This window comes from Eptesicus fuscus, chromosome 16 (assembly GCF_027574615.1).
Source record: "Eptesicus fuscus isolate TK198812 chromosome 16, DD_ASM_mEF_20220401, whole genome shotgun sequence".
Taxonomy (NCBI): domain Eukaryota; kingdom Metazoa; phylum Chordata; class Mammalia; order Chiroptera; family Vespertilionidae; genus Eptesicus; species Eptesicus fuscus.
Window position 1 is genome coordinate 54,226,676 of NC_072488.1, and position 24,899 is coordinate 54,251,574.

Genomic DNA, 24,899 nt, shown 5'->3' on the forward strand with positions numbered 1-24,899 from the left:
GAGACAGTTACAAAATGTTTTCGTCGTTGCCAATCCCAAAAAATGCCATTGTTCATTAAGTCCAAACAATGGTGGTCGGATTCTAACAACTGATCAATAATGCGAACTTTGATAAGCAGTTCTCGATAATCAGTTCTCAACAATTATTTGTTATTATTAAAGTTTAACATTATAAAATTAACAAAAATAATATAAAACTCATATCCTGGCTAAATAGCCACATGGCCGCCAAAAACCGTATATTCCCTTCCCGTTCTCTTGTCATGCATTCTTTCCAAAAATTGGGACTTTTTTAAAACGCCGTGGGACGCGGGACAAATTGTTAAAAATCGGGACTGTCCCGCCAAAAGCGGGACGTCTGGTCACCTTAGTTTAGAGGCTCCGGGCTGCTGCAGGCAGGGGATGTTTGGGGGATGTCGTCTGGTTCTCCAGCGCAGGGGTGTCAGTTTCCGGCCCGAGACTGTGGAGCCGACCCCCTAATTTTGGTTTTGGGGCACAATGCATCTTTTTTTTTTTTTTTAAATCCTCACCCAAGGACAGTTTTTTTTAATTATTATTTTTTTAAAATATATTTTTAATTGATTTTTTACAGAGAGGAAGGGAGAGGGATAGTCAGAAACGTCCATGAGAAACATCGACCAGCTGCCTCCTGCACATCCCCCACTGGGGATGTGCCCGCAACCAATGCACATGCCCTTGACCGGAATCGAACCTGGGACCCCTCAGTCCGCAGGCTGACGCTCCATCCACTGAGCCAAACCGGTTTCGGCAGGACAGTTTTTTTTTAGGGAGAGTGAAAGAGAGAGGTAAAGACAGAGAAAAACATCGAAGTGAGAGAAAGACATGGATTGGCTACCTCCTGCAAGGCCGACCAGGGCTCAGGCCGGGGAGGAGCCTGCCACCGAGGTACAAGTCCCTGACCCGAATCGGAATCGAACCGGGGACCCTAGGTCCGCGGCCGACGCTCTAGCCACTGAACCAAATCTGTAGGGCCAATGTATCTTGAAGAAATCTGGGACCCAGTGGCGGCTTCCTTTTTACCCAGAAATTCTACAGCCAGTCAAAAGTTCCAGTCCCTTTAAGCTGGAAATTTGGGGCAAGGTGGCAGTAGCCCTGCAGGTCGCTCTCAGCTGCGCACGCAGCCGCCAAGAGGCCGCTGGAGGCGCCGTACCGCCTAGTTTTCTGTGACACGATTTGTCCCCAACGGCGACTCGTAGAGAGTCTTGGGTTGGACTCAGCGCTGCTCCTGATTGGCTGCCTCCCGCGCGCTCCGGAGTCCGGGGGCCCCCGCGCTGAGCGACTTTGCCGGTAGTGGCGATGTCCGGCCGGTCCAAGCGGGAGTCTCGTGGTTCCACCCGCGGGAAGCGCGAATCCGAGTCACGGGCCAGCTCGGGTCGCGTCAAGCGGGAGCGAGATCGGGAGCGGGAGCCCGAGGCGCCGATCGCCCGCGGCAGCCCGGTGCGCGTGAAGCGGGAGGTCGAGTCGGCGAGCGCGCGCGAGGCCCCGGCTCCGGTGGTGCCCGCCGTGCGGGTGAAGCGGGAGCGCGAGGCGGACGAAGACTCCGAGCCTGAGCGGGAGGTGCGAGGTGCGCGGGGCCGGGCCGGGCTGGGCTCGGGCTGCACTGCTGCGTTCTCCTTTTCCTTTTCCAGCCTTTCCTCCCCGGGGGCTGGGGTGGGCGGAATCACACTTCACCGGTGTCCGCGACACGACTCCCGGCTGCGTCTTAAGATGGATAGTCGTCTGAATGATAACCACAGTTACACAATTTCTAAGCAACAGCAATAACAGTAGCCGCTTTACTTTATCGAGTGCCTAACACGGGCTAGATATTGTGTTAATTATTTTACAGGAGTCACCTTCAGTGTTTACAAAACATCTGAGAATCGAGTCTTGCTGTAATTTCTGGAATTAGACTATTCAGAGTTGAAAGCCTGGACGCTGAGCACCCGCACCAGTTATCCCGGCTGTAGCAGACAGGAGATCTGGATTCTAATCCTGACTCGGAGTCACTGTGGTTTGGGAAAGCGGGGTTCGAGTTTTTGCTCTGGTGAGAGAGAGAGAGAGAGAGAGAGAGAGAGAGAGAGAGAGAGAAACAGTGATGTGAGGGAGAAACATTGATCAGTCAAACCTGCAACCTAGCTATGTGCCCTGACGGGGAATGGAGCCTGCAACCTTTTGGTGTCTGGGAGGAAACCCCTACCAGCTGAGCCACCCGGCCAGGGCTGATGTACACTCTTTTTATTTTATTTTTAATTTTTTTTATTTTTAATATATTTCTTTATTTTATTAATTTTTTTACAGAGAGGAAGGGGAGAAGGGATAGAGAGTTAGAAACATCAGAGAGGAAGGGAGAGGGATAGAGAGTTAGAAACATCGATGAGAGAGAAACATCAACCAGCTGCCTCCTGCATACTCCCCACTGGGGATGAGCCACACCGGTTAGGGCATGATGTACACTCTTAAATCTACCTCGTATCAAGAATTGTGGTCCTACCGGTGTGGCTCAGTGGTTGAGCATCAACCCATGAACCAGGAGGTCATGGTTGGATTCTCGGTGAGGGCACATGCCCGGGTTTGGGGCTCGATCCCCAGTGTGGGGCGTGCAGGAGGCAGCCGATCAATGATTCTCTCTCATTATTGATATTTCTATCTCCCCGAGAGGGATAGAGAGATAGAAACATCAATGAGAGAGAAACATCGATCAGCTGCCTCTTGCACACCCCCTACTGGGGATGTGCCCGCAACCAAGGTACATGCCCTTGACCGGAATCGAACCTGAGACCCTTGAGTCCGCAGGCCGACGCTCTATTCACTGAGCCAAACCGGTTTCGGCGAGTAAACAGAATATTTAAAAAATTGTGAAGTGTCTAAGACCTTACCCTCTTTGCAAGCTACCAAGTTAGCCTGTGGCAGTTTCACGGATGCTGAAGGAAGACACGGGACTGTTGGACCTCAGACAATGTATTCCATTGGTAACAGTAGGCAGAATGTAGCATTGGTGTCATTTCCCGAGTCCAGAGAGCCTGTGTCTTTGATGAGGGGCTGTGAGATTGCCTCCCCCTCCTTTGTCCTCCAAGGTTGTTCGCTATACAGACGTCTTTGACAAGATAGTCTGGAGTTGTTCGTGCCTCTGGTCACAATATGTGCAGAAATACGAGGCGACCCACAACACTGTTCAGCTTAAGAAGTGGAACATAACCAGAATCGTAGGCGCTCCCCTAGGCCCCTTCCCAGCTGTGTCTGCCTTCTTTGCTTAAGTATTCACTTCTGAATATTTTCTGGTCACTTCTGCTTTTACTCCCGTAGTTATACTTTTACCTCATATATGTATCCCTAAGTAGTACTGTGTTTTATTTGTATTTGATATAAATGGAATCACACTGTATGTAGTCTCCTTATTTGCCTTTTTTTTTTTTTTTTGCTAGCTATCCAGATAGATATTCATGGCTACATAGTGTTCCATTAATGATGTACCAAAATATATTTCCCCATTTTATTTGTGGTGGATATTTCGGTTGTTTCCAGTTTGGGCTCTTTCAAACATTGCTGCAATAAATATTTTTTAGTAAAGTACTCCTGGTACGTGTGTGCAGAAGTTTCTCTATGGTACATAAATAGAAGAGAGATTGCTGGGTCAAAGGGTCTGCATACTTTCAGCTTTGATCTTGCTGTACTATTTTCTAATAGGTTGTAACAGTTCTCACTCCCAGCAATACATGAGCATGCTCATTGCTTCACATATTCGCCAACATTTGGGATTTTCTGATTTTATTTTTTTCCTCTGGTAGGTGTGAAGTGGGTTTATCATGTGCAAGGATATTTGCATTTTCTTGATTATTGATGAGGTTGTATATCTTTTCATATATTTATGGGCTGTATTTCTTATTTTCTGTTGGGTCATCTGTTTTTTTATTGCTTCACGAGATTAAAAAAAAATGTTTTGTTTTTATTTCAGAGAGAGGAAGGGAGAAGGAGAGAGAGAGAAACATCAACGCTGAGGGAGAATCATTGATCGGCTGCCTCCTGCACACCCCCTACTGGGGATGGAGCCTTCAACCGGGCATATGCCCTGGCTGGGAATCAAACCCTGACCACCTGGTTCATGGGTCAACACTCAATCGCTGAGCCACACTGGCTGGTCCAGATTTCTTTGTGTAATCTGCAAACAAATCATTTGTTGGTTATATCTGTTTCAAATATATTCCCTCAGTCTGTGGCTTATTCCAATAGTGGGCTTTTTTGTGTGTTGCCAGGCCACATGTATAGGAGCTCACCCTGATTAGCTTTTCCCATTTGTTTCTTTGTTTTCCTGGCATTTGACAGGTTTCCAATTCTCACAACCTATGATGATTTTCCTTTCAGCAAAGAATGGCCGAGTGGATTCTGAGGACCGGAGGAGCCGCCACTGCCCATACCTGGATACCATTAACAGGTTAGTAGGACAGCAATGCCAAGAGCAGCAAAAGAAAAATGCAGTCTATGCAAGAAGTTCTTTGGAATGCACGTTGACCAACACATTCAAAAATTTTATCCCTTTTAAAGCTTTCTGCCCAGAAAATTGTGCTTCTTGCCATGTTTACTAATGTTTGCTCTTTAATGTAAAGTGTCAGAGGACATTTTGTTTTAGGGTGGGCGTAGGCTTTTAGCTCATTTTGAATTTGTGTGGTGAAATAATGGGATCCGCAGTGTCAGTGACAGTAGCAAATTTAAATATTTATTGAGCGCCACTGTGTGATGGCTACTACTCTAGGTGCCCATGGTTTATATGTGGCTATTGGACCACCCTCTGCAGGGCGCTGGGTGAGACTGTGGAACACAGAGCCAGTGCTGCTTCACTTGGGTGCTGTCCTGGACCTCCATCCCTGTTAACTGCTTGTGTTTTGTTTTGGTTCTCTTAGGAGTGTGCTGGACTTTGACTTTGAGAAACTGTGTTCCATCTCCCTCTCGCATATCAATGCATATGCCTGTCTGGTGTGTGGCAAGTACTTTCAGGGTAAATAAATGTTTGTATTATAAACTTACTAAGTTTGCAGCTCTAGCTGCAGGTCTGCTCCAGAGAGATTTTTCTTAAAGAAACTAAGCTGCTGTTAGGTCTCATAATCCTTATCTTTGTTCCCAGGAAATTGGAATACTCAGAAAACCAATAGAAGGTTCTCTGATTGGTTAGAACCCAAATCCATATGAAAGAGGGAAAGAGCTAGTCACGTGAAAGACTATGTAGAAGATTTCAGAGTCTCTGGATTTTTGAATCTCTGTTGTTTTCTATACTTACGTCTTTTTCTGAGAATCCTTTGGCTCTAAGGACTTTTTCATTCTGTTTTCTGGAAATTTATGATTTCAATTCATTCAGAACAAACAAATGCTATGTACATAGTATAGTGGATGATGCAAAAGAAATATAAATAACATTCCTTGCTCTTCTTATAAGGATCTTATACTCAAGGCTAATACACAAAACAATTAGCAAACTCTATAATACTGTAAAGATTACTGCTAAACTGTGTGGCACTGAGTATAAATAAGGAGTAGAAGTATACAAAGATCATTATTGGCTGGAGTATTTGTGTTGAGTTCATGAAAGAGGTGGAGGTGGGACTTGAACTGGTAGGACCTAAAGGTTTGAATGAGGTGAGGAAGAGATATTCTAGAAAGGAGTGCCAACAGTGAAGAAAGGTACTTTAGGTACGGGATTGTCCTGACTATGGGCAAATGGAAAGTCAGGACTGAGTGATGATGGACTGTCACAGGATATGTATATGTGCATATTTATGTATGTACGTGCATATATTATATATCAATATATACATAGACATTCCTAACTCAAAAAATTTTTTATTTCCTAATTTTAAAAAATAAGAAATTAACTCATGTATGTATATACATATGCACACACATTATATATATATTTTTAATATACATTTATTGATTTCAGAGAGGAAGGGAGAGAGAGAGAGAGATAGAAACATCAGTGATGAGAGAGAATCATTGATTGGCTGTCTCCTGCAGGCTCCCAACTGGGGATTGAGCCTGCAACCTGGGCATGTGCCCTTGACTGGAATCGAACTGGGACCCTTCAGTCCGATGCTCTATCCACTGAGCCAAACAGGCGAGGGCCACACATGTATATTTCATATTCATATGAAATCAGTTTCCCCAACCAATGTCTTATGCCATCTAGGGAATAAAGTAACTGTTGTGCTATTCTTGCTAACTTTTGTGATGAGAGAAGTTCATGTGGGAGGTTCATTTCATGGATGAAATGAATTGTACTTTGTTTTGCCAATATTAACATGTTCCAGTACAAAACAATGAAAGGAAAATCAAACTTGATCTGTGCCTTTCTGGAATATGCCCTTTTCTCTACAGCCTTTCATCCTTCCTTGCAGGCCGGGGTTTGAAGTCTCACGCCTACATTCACAGTGTCCAGTTTAGCCACCATGTCTTCCTCAACCTCCACACCCTCAAGTTTTACTGCCTTCCAGACAACTATGAGATCATCGATTCCTCCCTGGAGGATATCACGGTGTGTGTCCAGAGGGCTGATTTGGAACCAGTTCTCCGGAGAACCATCCCAGGGATCCTGGGATGGGTATCCCCTCCCACCAACCCCCCTCCCCAGGGAAGAGTCTCAGCCCCTTGGTCTTGAAGAGGTTTCTTTCCCTTTGGGGGGAACCAGGGAAACCAAGTAAGGAGGTCAGGATCCATAATTATGGCCTATAGGCTACAGCCTCGCCATCATTCTGCTTTTACTGTTGAGGGTTGGGACTGAAAAAATATGGCTACTTACTAATTGGGGTGAAAGCGTTTTTATGAAATAAGTTATCTTTCCACACTTGGAGTGAGGATGTGAATTGGGCCTGGCATAGGACAGTGCATACCAAGCTGCATTCCGTCCTAGCTGCTTTGATGTGATGTGGCCAGAGTGGCCAACCTGTCCCATCTCTGGGCTCCTGTTTGTGACCTGTGCCAAGAGTCACTGTAGTTAAGAAGAAAGTGTGGGAAGTCCTCTTGGGCTTTGTTTAATGTTGGAACTTTTGATTATTATTTTTTTAAGGAAAACTGGGTGTTCAGAGTGTTTGAAATACTGCTAATGCTACTTTTAGCCTATATTTGAAGTTAAAGTGGCTATGGACAGTATTTACAGAGGGAGAAACGGAAGTAAATTCCAGGTTTCAAAGGGAGTTAGTGGTGACTGCTGTCCATCCTGTGACATGGCACATGTAGCTCTAGGACTGGGAAGGATCTGCTCCTGCCCCTCCAGCCCCAGGGGTTATGAGGTCTCGGTCTCGCACGCTGGGGTGGAGGTGCTCCTGCTGTGCTCTGGGTCCATGTGCTGGGCCTGACCCTACGGCCTGCAGAGACCCGAGTGTCCTGCCGCTTCTGACAGTGATTGGTCATGGGGTTGGCTGGACCTGTGTTGGAGGATAAACCTGAGGTTCAGTAATGCTGGGTTAAACATAGATATCCCCTTCTAGATTAGTAATGTGGAGAGGGCCTACTCCATGTGACCTCAGTCTTTATACCTATTGTTGGGAGCTCTTTGGGTGTGTGATGAGACGTTCATGACCAAAGGGTTTTTTGTTTTTGGCAGAAATTGCTGTTCGAAATATATCTTGTGAACTCTGTAGGCAGCTCTAAAACAACTTACAATTGTCTTTTTGCTTTGCAGTATGTGTTGAAGCCCACTTTCACAAAGCAGCAGATTGCAAACTTGGACAAGCAAGCCAAATTGTCCCGGGCATATGATGGTACCACTTACCTGCCAGGTATTGTGGGCCTGAATAACATAAAGGCCAACGACTATGCCAACGCTGTCCTTCAGGTAGGATCAAGAAGGGTATAGTGAGGGAGAGGCGTGGCGAGGGAACACTGCGGAGGTCAGCCAAGAAATGACTACCTGTGACAGAATGCAGTCACATGGTCCCCAGACCCTGAGTCTTACTGAGGACTCTACTTGAATATTTGCTCTCAAATGAGGAGGCCTTTCCTGGCCTCTGGAGCGGCCAGGGAATGAGAGATAGGATTTGTGTGTGGCCTGGCAATACAGGTCAGGGGCAATAACCAGTAGGAAACACATGCTAGGTGATGCATTTTAAAAATATATATATATTTTATTGATTTTTTACAGAGAGGAAGGGAGAGGGATAGAGAGCTAGAAACATCGATGAGAGAGAAACATTGATCAGCTGCCCTCCGCACACCCCCTAGTGGGGATATGCCTGCAACCAAGGTACATGCCCCTGACCAGAACCGAACCCGGGACCCCTCAGTCCGCAGGCCGACGCTCCATCCACTGAGCCAAACCGGCCAGGGCAGTGATACATTTTTTAAAATACATTTTTATTAATTTTTAGAAAGAGAGGAACGTGAGGGGAGAGAGACAGACAGACAGACAGAGACAGACATCAATATGTGAGTGAAACATCGATTGGCTGCCTCCTTGCCTCCTCCATGCTTTCTATCTGGGATTGAGCCCACAACCTGGGGATGCGCCCTGTTGGGGAATTAAACTGGCAATCTTTCGTTGCAGGGGATAATGCCCAACCAGTGGAGCCACACTGGGCCTGGCTGTGATACTTTTTTTTTTAAGAGATTGGGGAAGGTGGGGAGGGGGAGAGAGAGATCGGCTGCCTCCTGTACTGCCTCCTATACATGCCCTGACCAGGAATCAAACCTGATCAAACCTGTGACCCTTCAGTGCATGGACCGACACTCTAGCCATGGAGCCACACTGGCCAGGGCTTAAATACCTTTTTTTAAAAACTCGTGTATCATATTCATGTCAGCAGAGTGTCTGCAGAGTTGGACTTTGTGTGAAACTCAGTATGAAAGCTATTGCTGTAACATGAACTCTGAATGTGAGCATTTACTTCTGACTTTTTAAAAAAATATATTTTATTGATTTCAGAGAGGAAGGGAGAGAGATAGAAACATCAATGATGAGAGATAATCATTGATTGGCTGCCTCCTGCATGCCCTGTACTGAGATGGAGCCCCAACCTGGACATGTGCCCTTGACTGGAATCGAACCTGGGACCCTTCAGTCCACAGGCCAACACTCTATCCATTGAGCCAAACTGGCTAGGGCTACTTCTGACTCTTAAAGGCTGTCACAGGCACAGTTCTATTAGAAGAACTTCAGTTGGAAGAGCTTGGCTCCCAGGGGCCTTGCAGGGGCTTTGGATTAATCAGGATGTTTGACTTCCAGGCTCTGTCTAATGTTCCTCCCCTTCGGAACTACTTCCTGGAAGAAGAAAATTATAAGAACATTAAGCGTCCTCCAGGGGATATCATGTTCTTGTTGGTCCAGCGTTTTGGAGAGCTGATGAGAAAGCTCTGGAACCCTCGAAATTTCAAGGCACATGTCTCTCCCCATGAGATGCTTCAGGCTGTTGTCCTTTGCAGCAAGAAGACTTTCCAGATCACCAAGCAAGGTAAGGAGCAACTCATTAACATTTTTTGATTTTAGGGCAACAAATCTTATTTGATGAATAAACTTCCACTTTGCATTGAACCTTATAGTAGCTAGAGTGAGTGTCTAATGGATCGCATGGTTAGGTTCTGAACTTCTATTTTATCAGCCTTCTTTGGTCAGATTCCCAAGACGTCTCAGGTGGCTAGAAAACCTGTCTAATTGGTAAATTAACATGTCTGGCTCGGGTGAAGACCAGGAAGCTGGGAAAAGACACTGACCCTTATTAAGCACCTGCCACCTTTGCCACTCATTTTGTCATGTTGTGGAATAGAATATTCTGATGAACTATTTTGACTGTTTTCATCCCTCCAGTTAGTTGTTGCCACGTGAGTAAAGTGGACGCTTTGTAGCTCTTAGTACCTGGATCTCATGTAGTGTCCTCTAGCATCCATGTCAGCTTATACACCTTTCATTCATGGTGCTAGTAGATTTTAGAGCTGCAGGGATAAGAAATAATTTTTTTCTTTCAGGAACTCCCATCATAGTGGGGAAGATAGTTATGTAAAAAGGTGATTATAGGGTGTTAAGTGCTCCGATAGAGGAAGTAAAGTGTGCTCTGGGAGGGAGCGTGGAACAAGGACCCCATTGGAACATGTGGGAGGAGGGTTGGGCATCAGAGTGAGGAAGAGACACCTGAGTTTTAGGTGGAGGGGGAGACAGGTCAGGGACATTCCAGGAAGAGAGGATACTGCGGACAGATGCATGGAGGTGCCTGGCTCAGACAGAAGACTGCAATTAGCTGGACTCTTGTATTTCAAGGGAGAATGATGAGGACTGAGTGGAGGTTGGGAGGGAGGGACCAGATTGTGGTTGTCCAGTTTATATGCCTCTATAAGAAGCTTGGTTCATATTCTGACAGTAACGGGGAGTCAGTGAAGGCTTTTAAGCAAAGATAGGACATCAGATACATGTTTAAAAAGATTATTCTGGCTGAGGAATGACTTAGAGGGGAAGTTCAATAATAGCTTTTAATGAGATACAGGTTTGGAGCAGAGATGATAATCGAAGGTCCTGGTTGGATCAGAGAGCCTCTGGAGAGAGTCAAGATCAGAAGACTAAGAATTTGACCTTGAGCATTTAATGTCCAGATAGAGGAGGGTGCCCAGGGGATGGGATGGCGTACCCTAAAAGGAAGGAGGAAACCAGGAGCATGGGGTCAGGCCAACCAGTGCGAGGTTTAGGTTATCACACTGCCTCCCAGCTTCACCGTGTCCCTCCCTTCTTTTCCAGGGGATGGAGTAGACTTTTTGTCCTGGTTTCTGAATGCTCTGCACTCAGCTCTCGGGGGCACAAAGAAGAAAAAGAAAAGTAAGTCATGTCACTTGTAAAAGGGAGCTCTGTTTTGTTTGCTTCCTTTTATTTTTTTTAAATATATTTTTATTGATTTCAGAGAGGAAGGGAGAGGGGAGAGAGAGAGAAACATCAGTGATGAGAGAGAATCATTGATGGGCTGCCTCCTGCACGTTCCCCACTGGGGATTGAGCCCGAAACCCAGGGATGTGTCCTTGACTGGAATCGAATCTGGGACCCTTCAGTCCGCAGGCTGACACTATCCACTGAGCCGAACCAGCTAGGGCTGTTTGCTTCCTTTTAAGAACACTTTGCAACTTCCCAACCGTTTCTAATGAACCATTTAATCTTTGTGTTGGGGTGGTGTCTTTGAACACATGAATTTTGTTCTTGAATAGGCTCCTCTCTATGTTTTTATTAGAATATGGTTATAGCCACTAGAATTTTTAATATGTGGAAACGCATATAATTGTGCTCTAGAAATCCTGGCCCTGCGGGGCTGGGCAGTGTTGTAGACTACTAAAGTTAATGTGAGGAGGACTCTGGGGGTGCAATGCCTGGCTTGCAAGTTGACTGGTAATGCAGACTGGAAGCTATTCCTTGCCTGAGCCTGTACTTGGAGAAAGGAGGCTGGCCTCCATACAGACTCTCAGACCTGTGCTCCTTCACATCCATGTTGGCTTTGCAATGTTAAGACATTTTTTTATGAATGCCAATCAGCTCAGAGATTGCTGAGTTAATTAGCTCAGAGTGCTGAGTGATTTTGGAGTGCTAATGCAGTTTTCTTCCTCTCTTCTTTCTGTGCTCTGGTGGTGCTGATGTTTCTTGATGTGGGATTGTGGCCTGATGTTCCTTCTACTAGATGGCCTTGCACCTCTACCAAGTGTCCTTAGCCTGTGCACACCATCTGAGTTGTCTGACTTGTGTCCTTGAGGATTGTAGAACCATGTTGTGCTTTCTGTCTCATTTTTTTAATTCTGTTTTCAATATTTTTATTTTTGTTAATCCTCACTTGTTCTCCATCGACCTTTTTACAGAGAATGGAAGGGAGGGGGAGAGACAAAGAGAGATACACATCCATTGGTTGCCTCCTGCACATGCCCCAATTCAGGGCTAGGGATGAGCCTGCAACTGAGGTATATGCCCTTGACTGGATTCGAACCTGAGACCCTTCAGTCCACAGGCTGACACTCTAACCACAGAGCAAAACAGTCTGCTCCATTCTTTAGTTTGTCATTTTTCTTTAATGTCCAATGCATGGTAATCATTGTCTCCCTTTTGCAGGCAGCATGTGGTCATGGGAAGTTCCTTGGATGTGCAGTTGACCCTTGAGCAACATGGGGTTAGGGTACCACCCCCTGTGCTGTAGAAAATCTGCATACTGGTATAACACTGACTCCCAAAAAAGTTAACTAGTAATTGCCTGCTGTTGACTGGAAGCATTACCAATGACATAAATAGTCAACACATGTTATATATGTTATAAGTATTACTAGAAGCCCGGTGCATGAAATTCGTGCACGGCAGGGGGGTGTCCCTCAGCCCAGCCTGTACCCTCTCCAATCTGGGACTCCTGGAGGGATGTCCGACTTCCTACTAGGATCGGGCCTAAACGGGCAGTCGGACATCCCTCTCACAATCCAGGACTGCTGGCTCCCAACTGCTTGCCTGCCTGTCTTCCTGATTGCCCCTAACCGCTTCTGCCTGCCAGCCTGATCACCCCCTAACCACTCCGCTGCCAGCCTGGTTGATGCTTAACTGCTCCCCTGCCAGCCTGTTTGCCCCCAACTTCCCTCCTCTGCCAGCCTGGTCACCCCTAACTGCCCTCTCCTGCAGGGCTGGTTGATCACCTCCAACTGCCCTCCCTTGCAAGCCTGGTCCCTCTCAACTGCCCTCCCTTGCAGGCCTGGTCCCTCACAACTGCCCTCCCTTGCAGGCCGGGTGCCTCCCAACTGCCCTCTCCTGCTGGCCATCTTGTGGTGGCCATCTTGTGACCACATGGGGGCAGCTATATTGTGTGTTGCAGTGATGATCAATCTGTATATTACTCTTTTATTAGATAGGATAGAGGCCTGGTACAGGGGTGGGGGCCAGCTGGTTTGCCCTGAAGGGTGTCCCTGATCAGGGTGGGGTTCCCTTGGGGCGTGGGGCGGCCTGAGCGAGGGGCCTGTGGTGGTTTGCAGGCCGGCCACGCCCCCTGGCAACCCAAGTGGAGGCCCTGGTATCTGGAGTTTATTTTCCTTCTACAATTGAAACTTTGTAGCCTGGAGTGGAGCCAAGCCTGCTGCTCCCTCCGGGGCGGCAGCCATTTCTGTGGCAGTTAATTCACCTTCTACAATTGAAACTTTGTAGCCTTAAGCGGGTGAGCCCGGCCAGGGTGTGCGGAAAGCTTTGCTTCCCCTGTTGCCGCCGGCAACCCTGGCCTGCTCTCTCAAGCTCCATTCTGCCGCCATTTGTTTGAATTTGTTTACCTTCTATAATTGAAACTTTGTAGCTTGAGTGGAGGCTTAGGCCTGCAACGGCGATGGAAAGCTTGGCTTGCTCTGTTACCTGGGAAACCTTGCTCTCTGTGGCTGTAGCCATCTTGGATGGGGTTAATTTGCATACTCGCCCTGATTGGCTGGTGGGCGTGGCTTATGTAGCGGAGTGATGGTTAATTTGCATATTACCATTTTATTAGAGAGGACATTCTGTATTCTTACAATAAAGTAAGCTAGAAAAAAGAGTTATTTAGAAAATCAGAAGGAAGAGAAAACACATTCGTAGTATTGTACATACTTATTGAAAAACATTTGCCCATTTATTGAAAAACAAGGGTCAGCTGAATCTTGTTTTGCTTGTGAAATTTTTTGTGACTCGTAAATCTCCACACTCTGTAAATTATTCATTCATTTCAAATGCACTTAATTTTTCTCTTATGGGCCAGGCCCTGTGCTTAGAGGGTCAAAGGGCATTTTTGTGGAGATGACAGACATAAAATTATTTACACAAACAATTATAAAGGTACCATGTTGACATACATTGCAAAGATACTTCTATGTTTAGTGACAGCTTTGGATCTGATGATTGGAAGGTGCTCTAAATCAGAAACTTAGAAGTTAGGACTGTATTTTGGAAATGTTTTCCAACCTGACAGAATTTGCATTTTGATTTCTGTTTGTACAGCTATTGTGACGGATGTTTTCCAGGGGACCATGAGGATCTTCACTAAAAAGCTTCCTCATCCTGATCTGGTGAGTGAGTTGAACCTGAGTCTCAGACTGATTATATTGCCTGAGGGGACATAGGATTGACACAGATGCTCAGAGAACCAGTGTGGCCTCTTGCCCAGGAAGAGGTTCTATGATACACCTGCCAAGTGGTGGTTTGCCCATTAGTGAGCTTAGGTTTGGGAGTTAGTGGTTGGATAGGGCCTGCTGGTTTAAGTGTTCTGGCCATTGGGTGGTGCTGGCATGTTTTTTTCAGAAGTTCAGGTAAGCTTTTTAGATCATTTAAAAGCTTTAAAAATAGTCTAGTATTTAAGTAAACTCTCTGAAGATGGAAGCCTATCCATTCTTGCATTCGTCTATTCAGATGGTGAAACTGCCCAGTCTGATTGACTTCATCCTATATAATAAAAGGGTAATGTGCAAATCCACGTAATGGCAGAATGAGTAGTCGCTGTGATGCACACTGACCACCAGGGGGCAGACACTCAATGCAGGAGCTGCCCCCTGGTGGTCAGGGCGCTCCCACAGGGGGAGTGCTGCTCAGCCACAAGCAGGGCTTATCGCTGGTGAGCGCAGCTGTCCGCCTCCAGGGTAGCACTAAGGATGTCTGACTGACATCAGTCGGACATCCCTCAAGGGCTCCCGGACTGTGAAAGGGCACAGGCTGGGCTGAGGGGACCCCCCCTCCAGTGCATGAATGTTGTGCACCGGGCCTCTAGTTTCAATATAAAAGAAGCATAATGTGAATGTAACAAAACCTTGTTCTATCTGTGGTGGTCTCTGAGCTGCTCACACTCCTCTCTCTCCTTCTCCCCCCATTTTCAGCCAGCAGAAGAAAAAGAACAGCTGCTTCATAATGATGAGTACCAGGAGACGATGGTGGAGTCCACCTTTATGTACCTCACTCTGGACCTTCCCACCGCACCCCTCTACAAGGACGAGAAGGAGCAACTTATCATCCCCCAGGTGCCGCTCTTCAACATCCTGGCCAAGTTCAACGGCATCACTGAGAAGGTAGCCCATTTGCACACCAGCCCTGCCCTTCCTCTCTCTTGACTTTTTAAAAAAATATTTTTTTTACTTTTAGATAGAGAGAGGGAGAGAAAGGTAGAAACATTGATTAGTTGTTTCCTGCACCCCCTCTGCAACCCCCCCACTGGGGACTGAGCCCAAAACTGGACACATGCCCTGGCCAGGAATTGAACTGGGGACCTCTTGGTCCATGGGATGATGCTCAACCACTGAACTACACCGACTGGGCTCTTGACTTTTTAATTTTCTTTTTATACTTGGAAATTACCACACATATGTAACGTAATCATTATAAAGTTGTCCTACGTGAGCTTCCCAGACCCCGTGCTGTTTCTAGCTGATCACCCCCTAACTCTTAACTTGAGTTATAGTACCCCCTCTTGTATTTCTCAAATGTCCCTTTAAACCTTCTGCCTCTGGTTAGTATGGAGGAAGGAGGGCTATGTAGGACAGTAGAAACTCATAAAGGTAGGAAAAACTCCCATCTTTTAAAAAATATAACATTAGTATTAAAGTGGGGAAAAACAACTAAAATATAAACCAACAATTTATTCTTACTGTATCAAGTTAAAAGTTTCTTTTTATCTGCTGAGTTGTTGCTTGGTATGATTTCAGTCTTCTTGAATTTAATAAGCTAGTTTTGTGGCCTAATATGATCTGTCCTGGAAAATGTTCCATCTTTGGCCCTAACCGGTTTGGCTCAGTGGATAGAGCGTCTGCCTTCGGACTGAAGGGTCCCAGGTTTGATTCCGGTCAAGGGCATGTACCTTGGTTGTGGGCACATCCCCAGTGGGGGGTGTGCAGGAGATGGCTGATCGATGTTTCTCTCTCATCGATGTTTCTAACTCTCTATCCTCTCCCTTCTTCTCTGTAAAAACTCAATAAAATATATTTAAAAAAAAAAAAAAAAAAATCTTTGGGTGAAATATTCTATAAATGTCTATTAAGTTGAACTGGTTTAATGTTACTTACATTTAAGGCTATTATTCCCATATTAATTTTCTATCTGGATGATCTATTCATTTATGTGAGTTGGCTATTAAAATCCCCTGTTATTGTATTACTGTGGATTTCTCCCTTTATGTTCATTAATAATTGCTTTCTTTTTTAAAAAAATATTTATTGTTCAGATTATTACAGTTGTTCCTCTTTTCCCCCCCCATAGTTCCCCTCCACCCGGTTCCCACCCCAACCCATGCCCTTATCCCCCCCCCTCCCCCCCCACTGTCCTGATCCATAGGTGTATGATTTTTTTCCAGTCTCTTCCCTCACCTCCCATACCCATTTCCCCCTGCCAAGATTTGTCAGTCCACTCCCTTTCTATGCCCCTGATTCTATTATATTCAACAGATTAGTCTGTTAATCAGATTTTTTTATTCACTTGATTTTTAGATTCACTTGTTGATAGATATATATTTGTTGTTCATAATTTTTATCTTTACCTTTTTCTTCTTCCTCTTCTTAAAGAATACCTTTCAGCATTTCATATAATACTGGTTTGGCGGTGATGAACTCCTTTAGCTTTTTCTTGTCTGTGAAGCTCTTAGTCTGACCTTCAATTCTGAATGATCGCTTTGCTGGGTAGAGTAATCTTGGTTGTAGGTTCTTGCTGTTCATCACTTTGAATATTTCTTGCCACCCCCGTCTGGCCTGCATAGTTTCTGTTGAGAAATCAGCTGACAATTGTATGGGTGCTCCCTTGTAGGTAACTAATTGTTTTTCTCTTGCTGCTTTTAAGATTCTCTCTTTGTCTTTTGCTCTTGGCATTTTAATTATGATGTGTTTTGGTGTGGTCCTGTTTGGATTCCTTTTGTTTGGGGTTCTGTGTGCTTCCTGGACTTGTAAGTCTATTTCTTTCACCAGGTGGGGGAAGTTTTCGGTCATTATTTCTTCAAATAGGTTTTCAGTACCTTGCTCTCTCTCTTCTTCTGGCACGCCCATAATTCTGATGTTGGTATGCTTGAAGTTGTCCCAGAGGCTCCTTATACTATCTTCATATTTTTGGATTCTTTTTTCTTTTTGCTTTTCCGGTTGGGTTTTTTTTGCTTCTTTGTATTTCAAATCTTTGACTTGCTTCTTTCGATCCTCTAGTCTGCTGTTGGATCTCTGTATATTATTTTTTATTTCAGTCAGTGTATGCTTAATTTCTAGTTGGTCCTTTTTCATATCCTCGAGGGTCTCGCTAAATTTATCGGCCTTTTCTAGAAAAACCTTATAACCGTGGTTTTGAATTCTATATCTAGTCGTTTGCTTTCCTCCATTTATTTCATTTGTGATCTGTTTCTTTGTCTCCACATTTTGGCTGCTTCCCTGAGTTGATAGAGTGGCTTTGTGTGCTAGGTGTCCTATAGGGCCCAGTGGCTCAGCCTCCCCAGTTACCTGAGGTGGACACTCTTGATGCACCCCTTTGTGGGCTGTGTGCACAGTCTTGTTGTAGTTAAGCCTTGACTGTTGTTGGTATCACTGGGAGGAATTGACCTCCAGGCCAATTGGCTGTGAGGATCAGCTGTGACTATGCTGAGAGAACTTCTGTGCTGGAGACACCCTTATGGGACAAGACTTGCAAAAGCCTCTGTGCTCAGCTTGGATGGGGTGGAGTCTCAGCGCGGAGCAATCAGCAATGGCTTCCCGTCAGCCCTGCCCCAAGAGGCTCCTGGTTCTCAGCGTCCCACGGCAATTGCTGCAAGCACCTCTGAGAGAAAGAAGTCCTCGAGCCTCACCCGCCGCCAGACAGTCCAGTTTCTCCCCGAATGAGTCTGGGTCCCCAGAGTCTTGCCTGGAACCGGAGTTCAGAGCAGTCGGGAGCTTCCGTCTCCCTCTCGCTTGAGAAAGCCAGCCGTGCACTCAGTTGCCAGCCCTCTCTGTGTACGTGCTTCCACACCTCTGCCCTCCACAGCTCCTGTGAGTCTCAGTGTGCTTTTCTCTTTCCTTCTAGCTGTAGAATTTCCACTCAGCCAGCCTTCCTTTGGTACTGGATGATGATCGTTTTGTCTTTTAGTTGTAGTTTTGAAATTGTGCAAGGCAGCAGTTTAGGTGTTTACCTATGCCACCATCTTGGTTTCTCCTTCTATGTCCACTACCTTTTAAGCATCTTGGTCTGGGTAGGTTGTCCTGGGTCCTCCACCATTCAGTCTCCTGAACATGCTGAGTGAGTCCTCAGTGAATGTTACCTGATAGATTGCACTTGACCCACAAGTCTTGGTACCTTTGAGGAGGAAGGAACGTGGTAGTGTGTTGGCACCTCTGCTGGAACACCCTCAATGAGGGTTTCTCACTGCCACATAGTACCTGTTCCATAAGTGCATGCATCCGAAGGCCAGGAAGTTCTTCCTTATTTTGAATTAAGTTAAACTTTTATGGTTTTAATTCTGCAGCTTTTAACATATCCTCTTTTTCACTTGACATTTTTGTTTTTCTTGTAGAAATGAATGCCCACAGTTGAGGTAATTTAGTCATCTTTAGCCAAAGTCTCCTTTCTAAGCTTTATACATGGTTTCTGGGATCAGGTGTCTTGTGAATTCTAACTGTAAGGCAATTACATGAAAATCTTAAACCAAAGCAAACCTTGTGCCCCTGCTCTGGTACTCGAGCACTAATTTGATAGTTTTCTTTCTATCTCTAGGAATATAAGACTTACAAGGAGAACTTTTTGAAGCGCTTCCAGCTCACCAAGCTGCCTCCATATCTAATCTTTTGTATTAAGAGATTCACTAAGAACAATTTCTTTGTGGAGAAGAACCCAACTATTGTCAACTTCCCTATTACGTGAGTATTACCCCGCTTCAGTTCTTCTTAGGGGGAGTGAGCCTGAATTTCTCATTTTTGTACCACTATTAATTTTGAACTGTTTAGTTGGAAATTGCAAGGAATAGAGCCTACCTATACGATGTAAGTTAAGAGTTCTTATTTGAAGACTATACTGGTAAATACTTCAAGGGCCTCAAGGATAGATGTTTATCTGGAAGTAATCCCCCATTTACCTTCTTCCTGTTGTTTGCTGGGAATTGTAGTCTTTCAATCTAGTGAAAAACAGTTGATAAAAATAGAGTAGGACAGCCCTAGTCAGTTTGGCTCAGTGGATAGAGTGTTGGCCTTTGGACTGAAGGGTCCCAGGTTCGATTCTGGTCAAGGACACATGCCCGGGTTGTAGGCTCAATTCCCAGTGGGGGCGTGCAGAGGCAGCTGATCAATGATTCTCTCTCATCATTGATGTTTCAATTTCTCTCTCCCTCTCCCTTCCTCTCTCTGAAATCAATAAAACATATTTTAAAAAATGTAGACTAGGACAGGTAGGACTCTGCCTGGCTTTGAAGATACTCCTGAGCAGTTAGATGCATCTGTTTGCTGGTCATCACGTCTTGCACACTGCAGTTGGGTGTGGACAGTGAGGATGACTCCAGGTCTGTACTCACAGTCTAAAGTTCAAAGGGAGATATCTGTCTAGAAGTGACCACTAGAGTAACACTGTTAGCAGGTCTTGTGAATCCTTTCAGGTTCACATTATTGTGATTCGAGTTGTGAATGTTAGCACATCAGACAGTTCTGCAGAGATTGGAAATACGATATAATCTCTGTTATTCTACCTTGTATTATTTAAATTTACATAAACATTTGTAGGCTAAAGATATATTTTTTTCTAAAATTATATAGTTATCATATTCTCTTAATATTCACATTAACTTTCAATCTATTTTCCTATTTAACTATTTGAAAGTTCTTTAAAAAAAAAAATATTTTATTGATTTTTTACAGAGAGGAAGGGAGAGGGATAGAGAGCCAGAAACATCGATGAGAGAGAAACATCGATCAGCTGCCTCCTGCACACCCCCCATCAAGGATGTGCCCGCAACCAATGTACATGCCCTTGACCGGAATCGAACCCGGGACCTCTCAGTCCGCAGGCCGACGCTCTATCTACTGAGCCAAACCGGTTTCGGCTTAATAACTGTCTCAATACAATTTTGTTGCAAAAGGAGGGAGAAGAATAAAAGTGATGTCAAAGCAGGAAGGAGGGCAGATAGCTCTCTTAGGTCCTGCTTCTTCTCCTGTGTCTGGTTCCGGGAGATGGCAGGATGGCAAGCGCTCCGAGGGCTCCTACCAGACCTAACTCAGGTCAGATTGGCTCCAGGCCTAGTTTGGAAACCTTTTTTTTGCACTTAATTCCTCTTTTGCACTTAATCTACCTCAGGTTGGTTTCTATTATTTGTAACTATTCCTCTTGGCTAAAAGAAAGAAAATCAAATAAAGAAGCAAGATCCGGCCTGGCCCGTGTGGCTCCGTGGTTGACCATCGCTCTATGAACCAGAAGGTCATGGTTTGATTCTTGGTCAGGCCACATGCCTGGGTTGCAGGCTCGATCTCCAAAAGAGGTTATACAGGAGGCGGCCAATCAGTGATTCTCTTGCATCATTGATGTTTCTATCTGTTTCTCCCTCTCCTTGCCTCTCTTTGAAATCAATTAAAAAAAATTTTTTTTTAAAAAAAAGCAAGGTTCCAGAAAATCAAAGAAAAAAAAATAAATCAGAATGCCTGGTTTGCCATATTGAAGTTGTTACCATGATTATGTGCAGTGGCAACCCACACAATCATGTGGTTGGGTCTCCCATGGCCTGAGGCCGAGCCGGTGCTGTCTGAACACCGCAGCTGCAGCTGATGCCCAGGCCAGGCAGGGGCTGAGGCGGTCAGCCTGTTGTCTCGATCCTCACCGTCTCAGAGATGGTGACTCATTCTCATCATAGAAGAGCCTTACGTTAGGTAACCTGCTTAAACTCACACATAGCTCACGAGTGGCAGAGCCCTGATTTTAGTTCAAGTCTGATGGACTCCAGGCCTACACTGTACTGTTGACTGCTAGAGAGGCTTTTAAAATGTGCTTTTCCCAGAGAGCCAGCCTTTCTAGTTTGACTCATTTTTATGGCAGATTATGTGAATTTCCACAAACCTGGACTTCTTTGGGTCTGCAAGCCTACCTAGATCCCAGGTCCTAAGATAGGCTGCAGTAGCTTTGTGGTTCATTTGTGAAGGACAGTTTCCCTAACCTGTAGCCTTGGTCTGATCACCAGGAATGTGGATCTGAGAGAGTACCTGTCTGAGGAAGTGCAGGCCGTGCACGAGAACACCACCTATGACCTGATTGCCAACATCGTGCACGACGGCAAGCCCTCCGAGGGCTCCTACCGGATCCACGTGCTTCATCATGTGAGCGGTGCTGACTTCTCGTGCACAGAGGGGCACAACAGCTGGTGCTCCTTTGGCACCTCAGAGGGCAGCTCCCTTCAGTTTGCCCTTTCTTCACCCTGACTGGGATTCCGCAAGGAATAAGATGTCAGTGATGAGTTTGAGGCAGTGGCTCTCAATTTTGGCTGCACATTGGACTCATCTGGGGAGATTTTAAAGTCCTGATATTTGGGTACCACCTCAGGCCAATTACATGAGAACCATGTAACGTATGCCTGTTGGTTTTCAACTGTGGTAGAAGCCAGGGATCCTGCTAAGTATCCTATAGGCAACCCCCACAGCAAAGAATTATCTGCCTAAAATGTCAGTTAGAGTTAAGAGACTGCATTGGGAGTATCTGGAGGTGGGAAGCAGGCATCACTGATGTTTTAAAATTCCACTGTGCGGCCAGCTTTGAGAACCCCTGTCCTATGCTGCTGCCTTACCACGGAAAGTGGAGTCTTCGGACCTGCAGCCCTCACCTCATGAGAACGTCGTTAGAAATGCAGAACCTCAGGCCCCACCCAAACCTTCTGAATCAGAAGCTGCATTTTAACAAGAACCTCTGATTGATACAAAGTTAAATTTTATGAGGTACTTGTCTAGAGGTTCCCTTTCAGCTAAAAAATTTTGTGAATTTGGCTCAAGCTAAAAGTGGATGAAACGTACTTAAGATATATTTGGCATTGCACATATTATTAGCACAGGTTGTTCTAATTTGGTTAGTTTTCTGGGACTGTTCTGTTTACCAAGCGCCTGGGAAGTTCACCAAGTGCTCAGTGCATGTTCATTTTGTTTATATTTTTAAAGCACACCTCCAAGACCGGTGCTAATACCACCACTTTACAAGTGAGGAAACCTACTTTCATAGTTGCAGTAATTTATGTACTGAAGTCAGTAGACTTAGGATTTAAGCCTAGATATTCTTAACCAGACCTCAGGCCGGGAATGGGGACTTGATATGTGATCCTCAGCTTTTGTTTAGGTTCCTGTGTTCTGAACTATTGGACTATCTGGAGCATCTACAGTGTACTCTGTAGTGTCTGTCTTTGGCATTTCTTAGAGTTTGGATGGATGAGGCAGGTGAACTTCCAGGAGTGCCTCTGTCCTAATCCAGAAACCTCTTTTCCCCTTGCTTATGGCTGCATGAAGTGAGGTAGGTTTTGCTGTGTTTGCAGCACTAGTTTTATTGACCAAAAGGAGTGAGTTAATAGGATGAATAGTGTCCACCAAGGACACTTTTTCTTGACTATCACTGTGTTCTATGGGGTGGGGGTGGGAATGTCCATTGTTAGGTTTTTCCAGCAGTTAACACTGTACCTCCTAAGTGAGTGTGTCCAGTCTCTCATTTTGGGGCAGCAAAGAGATGTCTTAGGTGAGGAGTAGAGGACTTTTTCCCCTTCTCTTTATTATTCACCTAAATTCTTCTTAAAAGGTATAAGGTGTTTGGACTGTATTATACTTCAAGGAATCTTTGGCAGGAATTGTGTTTGCCAAAATCAACACCCAAAAAGCTCTTTAAATTGAACAATGCCTAGTAGAGGTCATGCACCCTTTTACTTAGGATGACTCCTGCTGGGTGATGTTCTCGTGGCTATTCTGATTCTTCTGACTTCTGACTGTGGTCCCTTCCTTGTATACCCTTTTGGTTTTAGTGAGCAGACTAACCCAGCCCTTCATACTCTTTGCAGGGGACGGGCAAATGGTATGAATTACAAGACCTCCAGGTAACTGACATTCTTCCCCAGATGATCACGCTGTCGGAGGCTTACATTCAGGTGAGTTTGCCGCAGACGTGACCAGTGCCAAATAGATGGGGTGTGGGGTCAGTGAGGAACGATGTGCATGGAGGCAGGAAGTAGGGTTGGGTTGGAGCCTCAGTTAGGCTGGGCACCTGTTGAGATGCACTGAGGAGTGAGGTTATATGGCCTTGAAAGTCTAGGAGTCTAGGAGTCTCCAGGGAAGACGAGCAGGCAGGGAAGTACGGAACACTTAAGAGTGAGCAAGGAGGTTATGTTTATGGCCAGGTTAGTCTTGCACAGGTGTGTGATCTGGTTTCAAGGAGGAAGGGCCTGGAATCATCAGGACATCAGTTAGGAGTCGGCTCTGAAGCTTCCCCAGTTCTCTAGTCAAAGTTAACCCTCTTCTCGACCCCACAGCACTCTCTGCTCTTTATTGGAGCACCAGCCGTGTTATTCCACCTCCTCTGTTGGGTTGAGAGCTGGGGGAGCAGACTGTCTCTGCCTTCTCTTTGTAATTGCCCTAGTACCTGGTGAAGAAGGAAGACTGAGACTAAGGGAAAGCTACAGCTTTATCAAAAAGAGGGCAGACCCTTCTCATTCTAGAATGAACTCCTGACAACTTTGTCTAAGGTTGTAGGCTTGACTATGAGTTCTTTTTCAGAAGGGAGTTTGGAATGGGAAGTAAGAAGGAGATGGAGGGAAAAGTGAAAATCACATGAAAGGGAATTTTCTGGAAATTGTTTCAGGGAACTTAAATGTGTAAGTTGAGCCCCAGGCTATCCGTTGCCTAGGTTAGGATAGGTATTTTGTGAATTCTGTAGGTTGAATACCAGCTGCTAAATATCTATTGAATTCATTTCTTACAGATATGGAAGAGGCGCGATAATGATGAGACCAACCAGCAGGGGGCTTGAGGGAGAAGCCAGCCAGGGCTTGCTCCCAGGGCTTTGTTGAATATGTAAATAAACCACTGCGGTGTGACTGGACCTCCCTGGGCCAGCCTCGTGTCTGTGGGTGTGGTTCACACCGGAGCATCAGAGGGCCCACCTGCCTGGGACGACTTCAATCACTTTATTGTAGATGATGTTCTTTCTCTGTCCTGTCTAGCTCCCCTCTAGCTTCAGCAGGCCAGAACGCCTTTACAGATGATGTAATTTATTTCTGAGTAGCTATGAGTATCTGGAGGACAAGATAATTTCTTCTAAGCCTCAAAGCCTCAGGATTCTAGGAATAAGAGCATGAAGCCAGTAGCATCCTTTTTTCTTCCTGGTTTTTTTTTTTTAGAAGGAATTAAATATTTTCCTGTTTGTAAACCAGCCTCTTGTTTTATATCCTTCCCTTAGGCTGTTTTTTTTTTGTTTTTTTTTTTTTTTAAGCCTCACAAACTGCCTATCCTACAGTCTGTCATCTGGTGGACACCACGCTCGTGTCTTCCTGTCAGCTTGTAGGTGGTATGTCAGCGAGGATTGCATTTGTCTCTAAGTAACAAAATATCTGACCAAAAGCGATCGATTATCATTGTACTTAACGAGAAGTCCAGAGGTGAATGGTTTCAGCCTGTGATGCAGGGCTGTGAGGGAAGAGGGACGGAAGGACGGTCAGAAGAGCAGCTGGCTGCAGTGCAATTCTGAGAGTCTCAGCCAGGCCAGCGGGAGCCAGAGAAAGCTCGCCTGTCAGAAGAATCATGCAGAAATGGCTTTCGTCCAGCCCGTCATTGACGAGGAGCAGTCTGGAGAAGTGTGACCGTGGCTGAGCACTGTGCAGGCCTGAAGGGGTGGGAGCTGAAGCTACAGTGCTGATGGCAGTCAGTCCACTACAGCAAGTCCTCTGCCCCCTTTACTTCTGGGACACAGTACTGTCCTTGCTTCCTTCTGCCTCCGACAGCTTCAACATTTCCTTTGCAGGCTCACCTTCCTCCATCCAGCTGTTAAAAGT

The 24,899-nt window shown here is 45.5% G+C and overlaps 1 protein-coding gene across 1 annotated transcript; it reads left to right on the forward strand.

The window, feature by feature from the left end:
• Window positions 1–1,253: 1,253 nt before the first annotated feature.
• Window positions 1,254–24,293, forward strand: USP39 (ubiquitin specific peptidase 39). Its single transcript, XM_054728291.1, has 13 exons — window positions 1,254–1,585; window positions 4,363–4,432; window positions 4,899–4,993; window positions 6,387–6,523; window positions 7,670–7,822; window positions 9,209–9,434; window positions 10,706–10,783; window positions 13,931–13,998; window positions 14,800–14,988; window positions 18,629–18,771; window positions 21,069–21,204; window positions 22,914–23,000; window positions 23,831–24,293. The coding sequence occupies exons 1-13, from the start codon at window positions 1,318–1,320 to the stop codon at window positions 23,876–23,878; spliced, it is 1,698 nt and encodes a 565-aa protein (XP_054584266.1). The 5' UTR covers window positions 1,254–1,317; the 3' UTR covers window positions 23,879–24,293.
• Window positions 24,294–24,899: the final 606 nt, after the last annotated feature.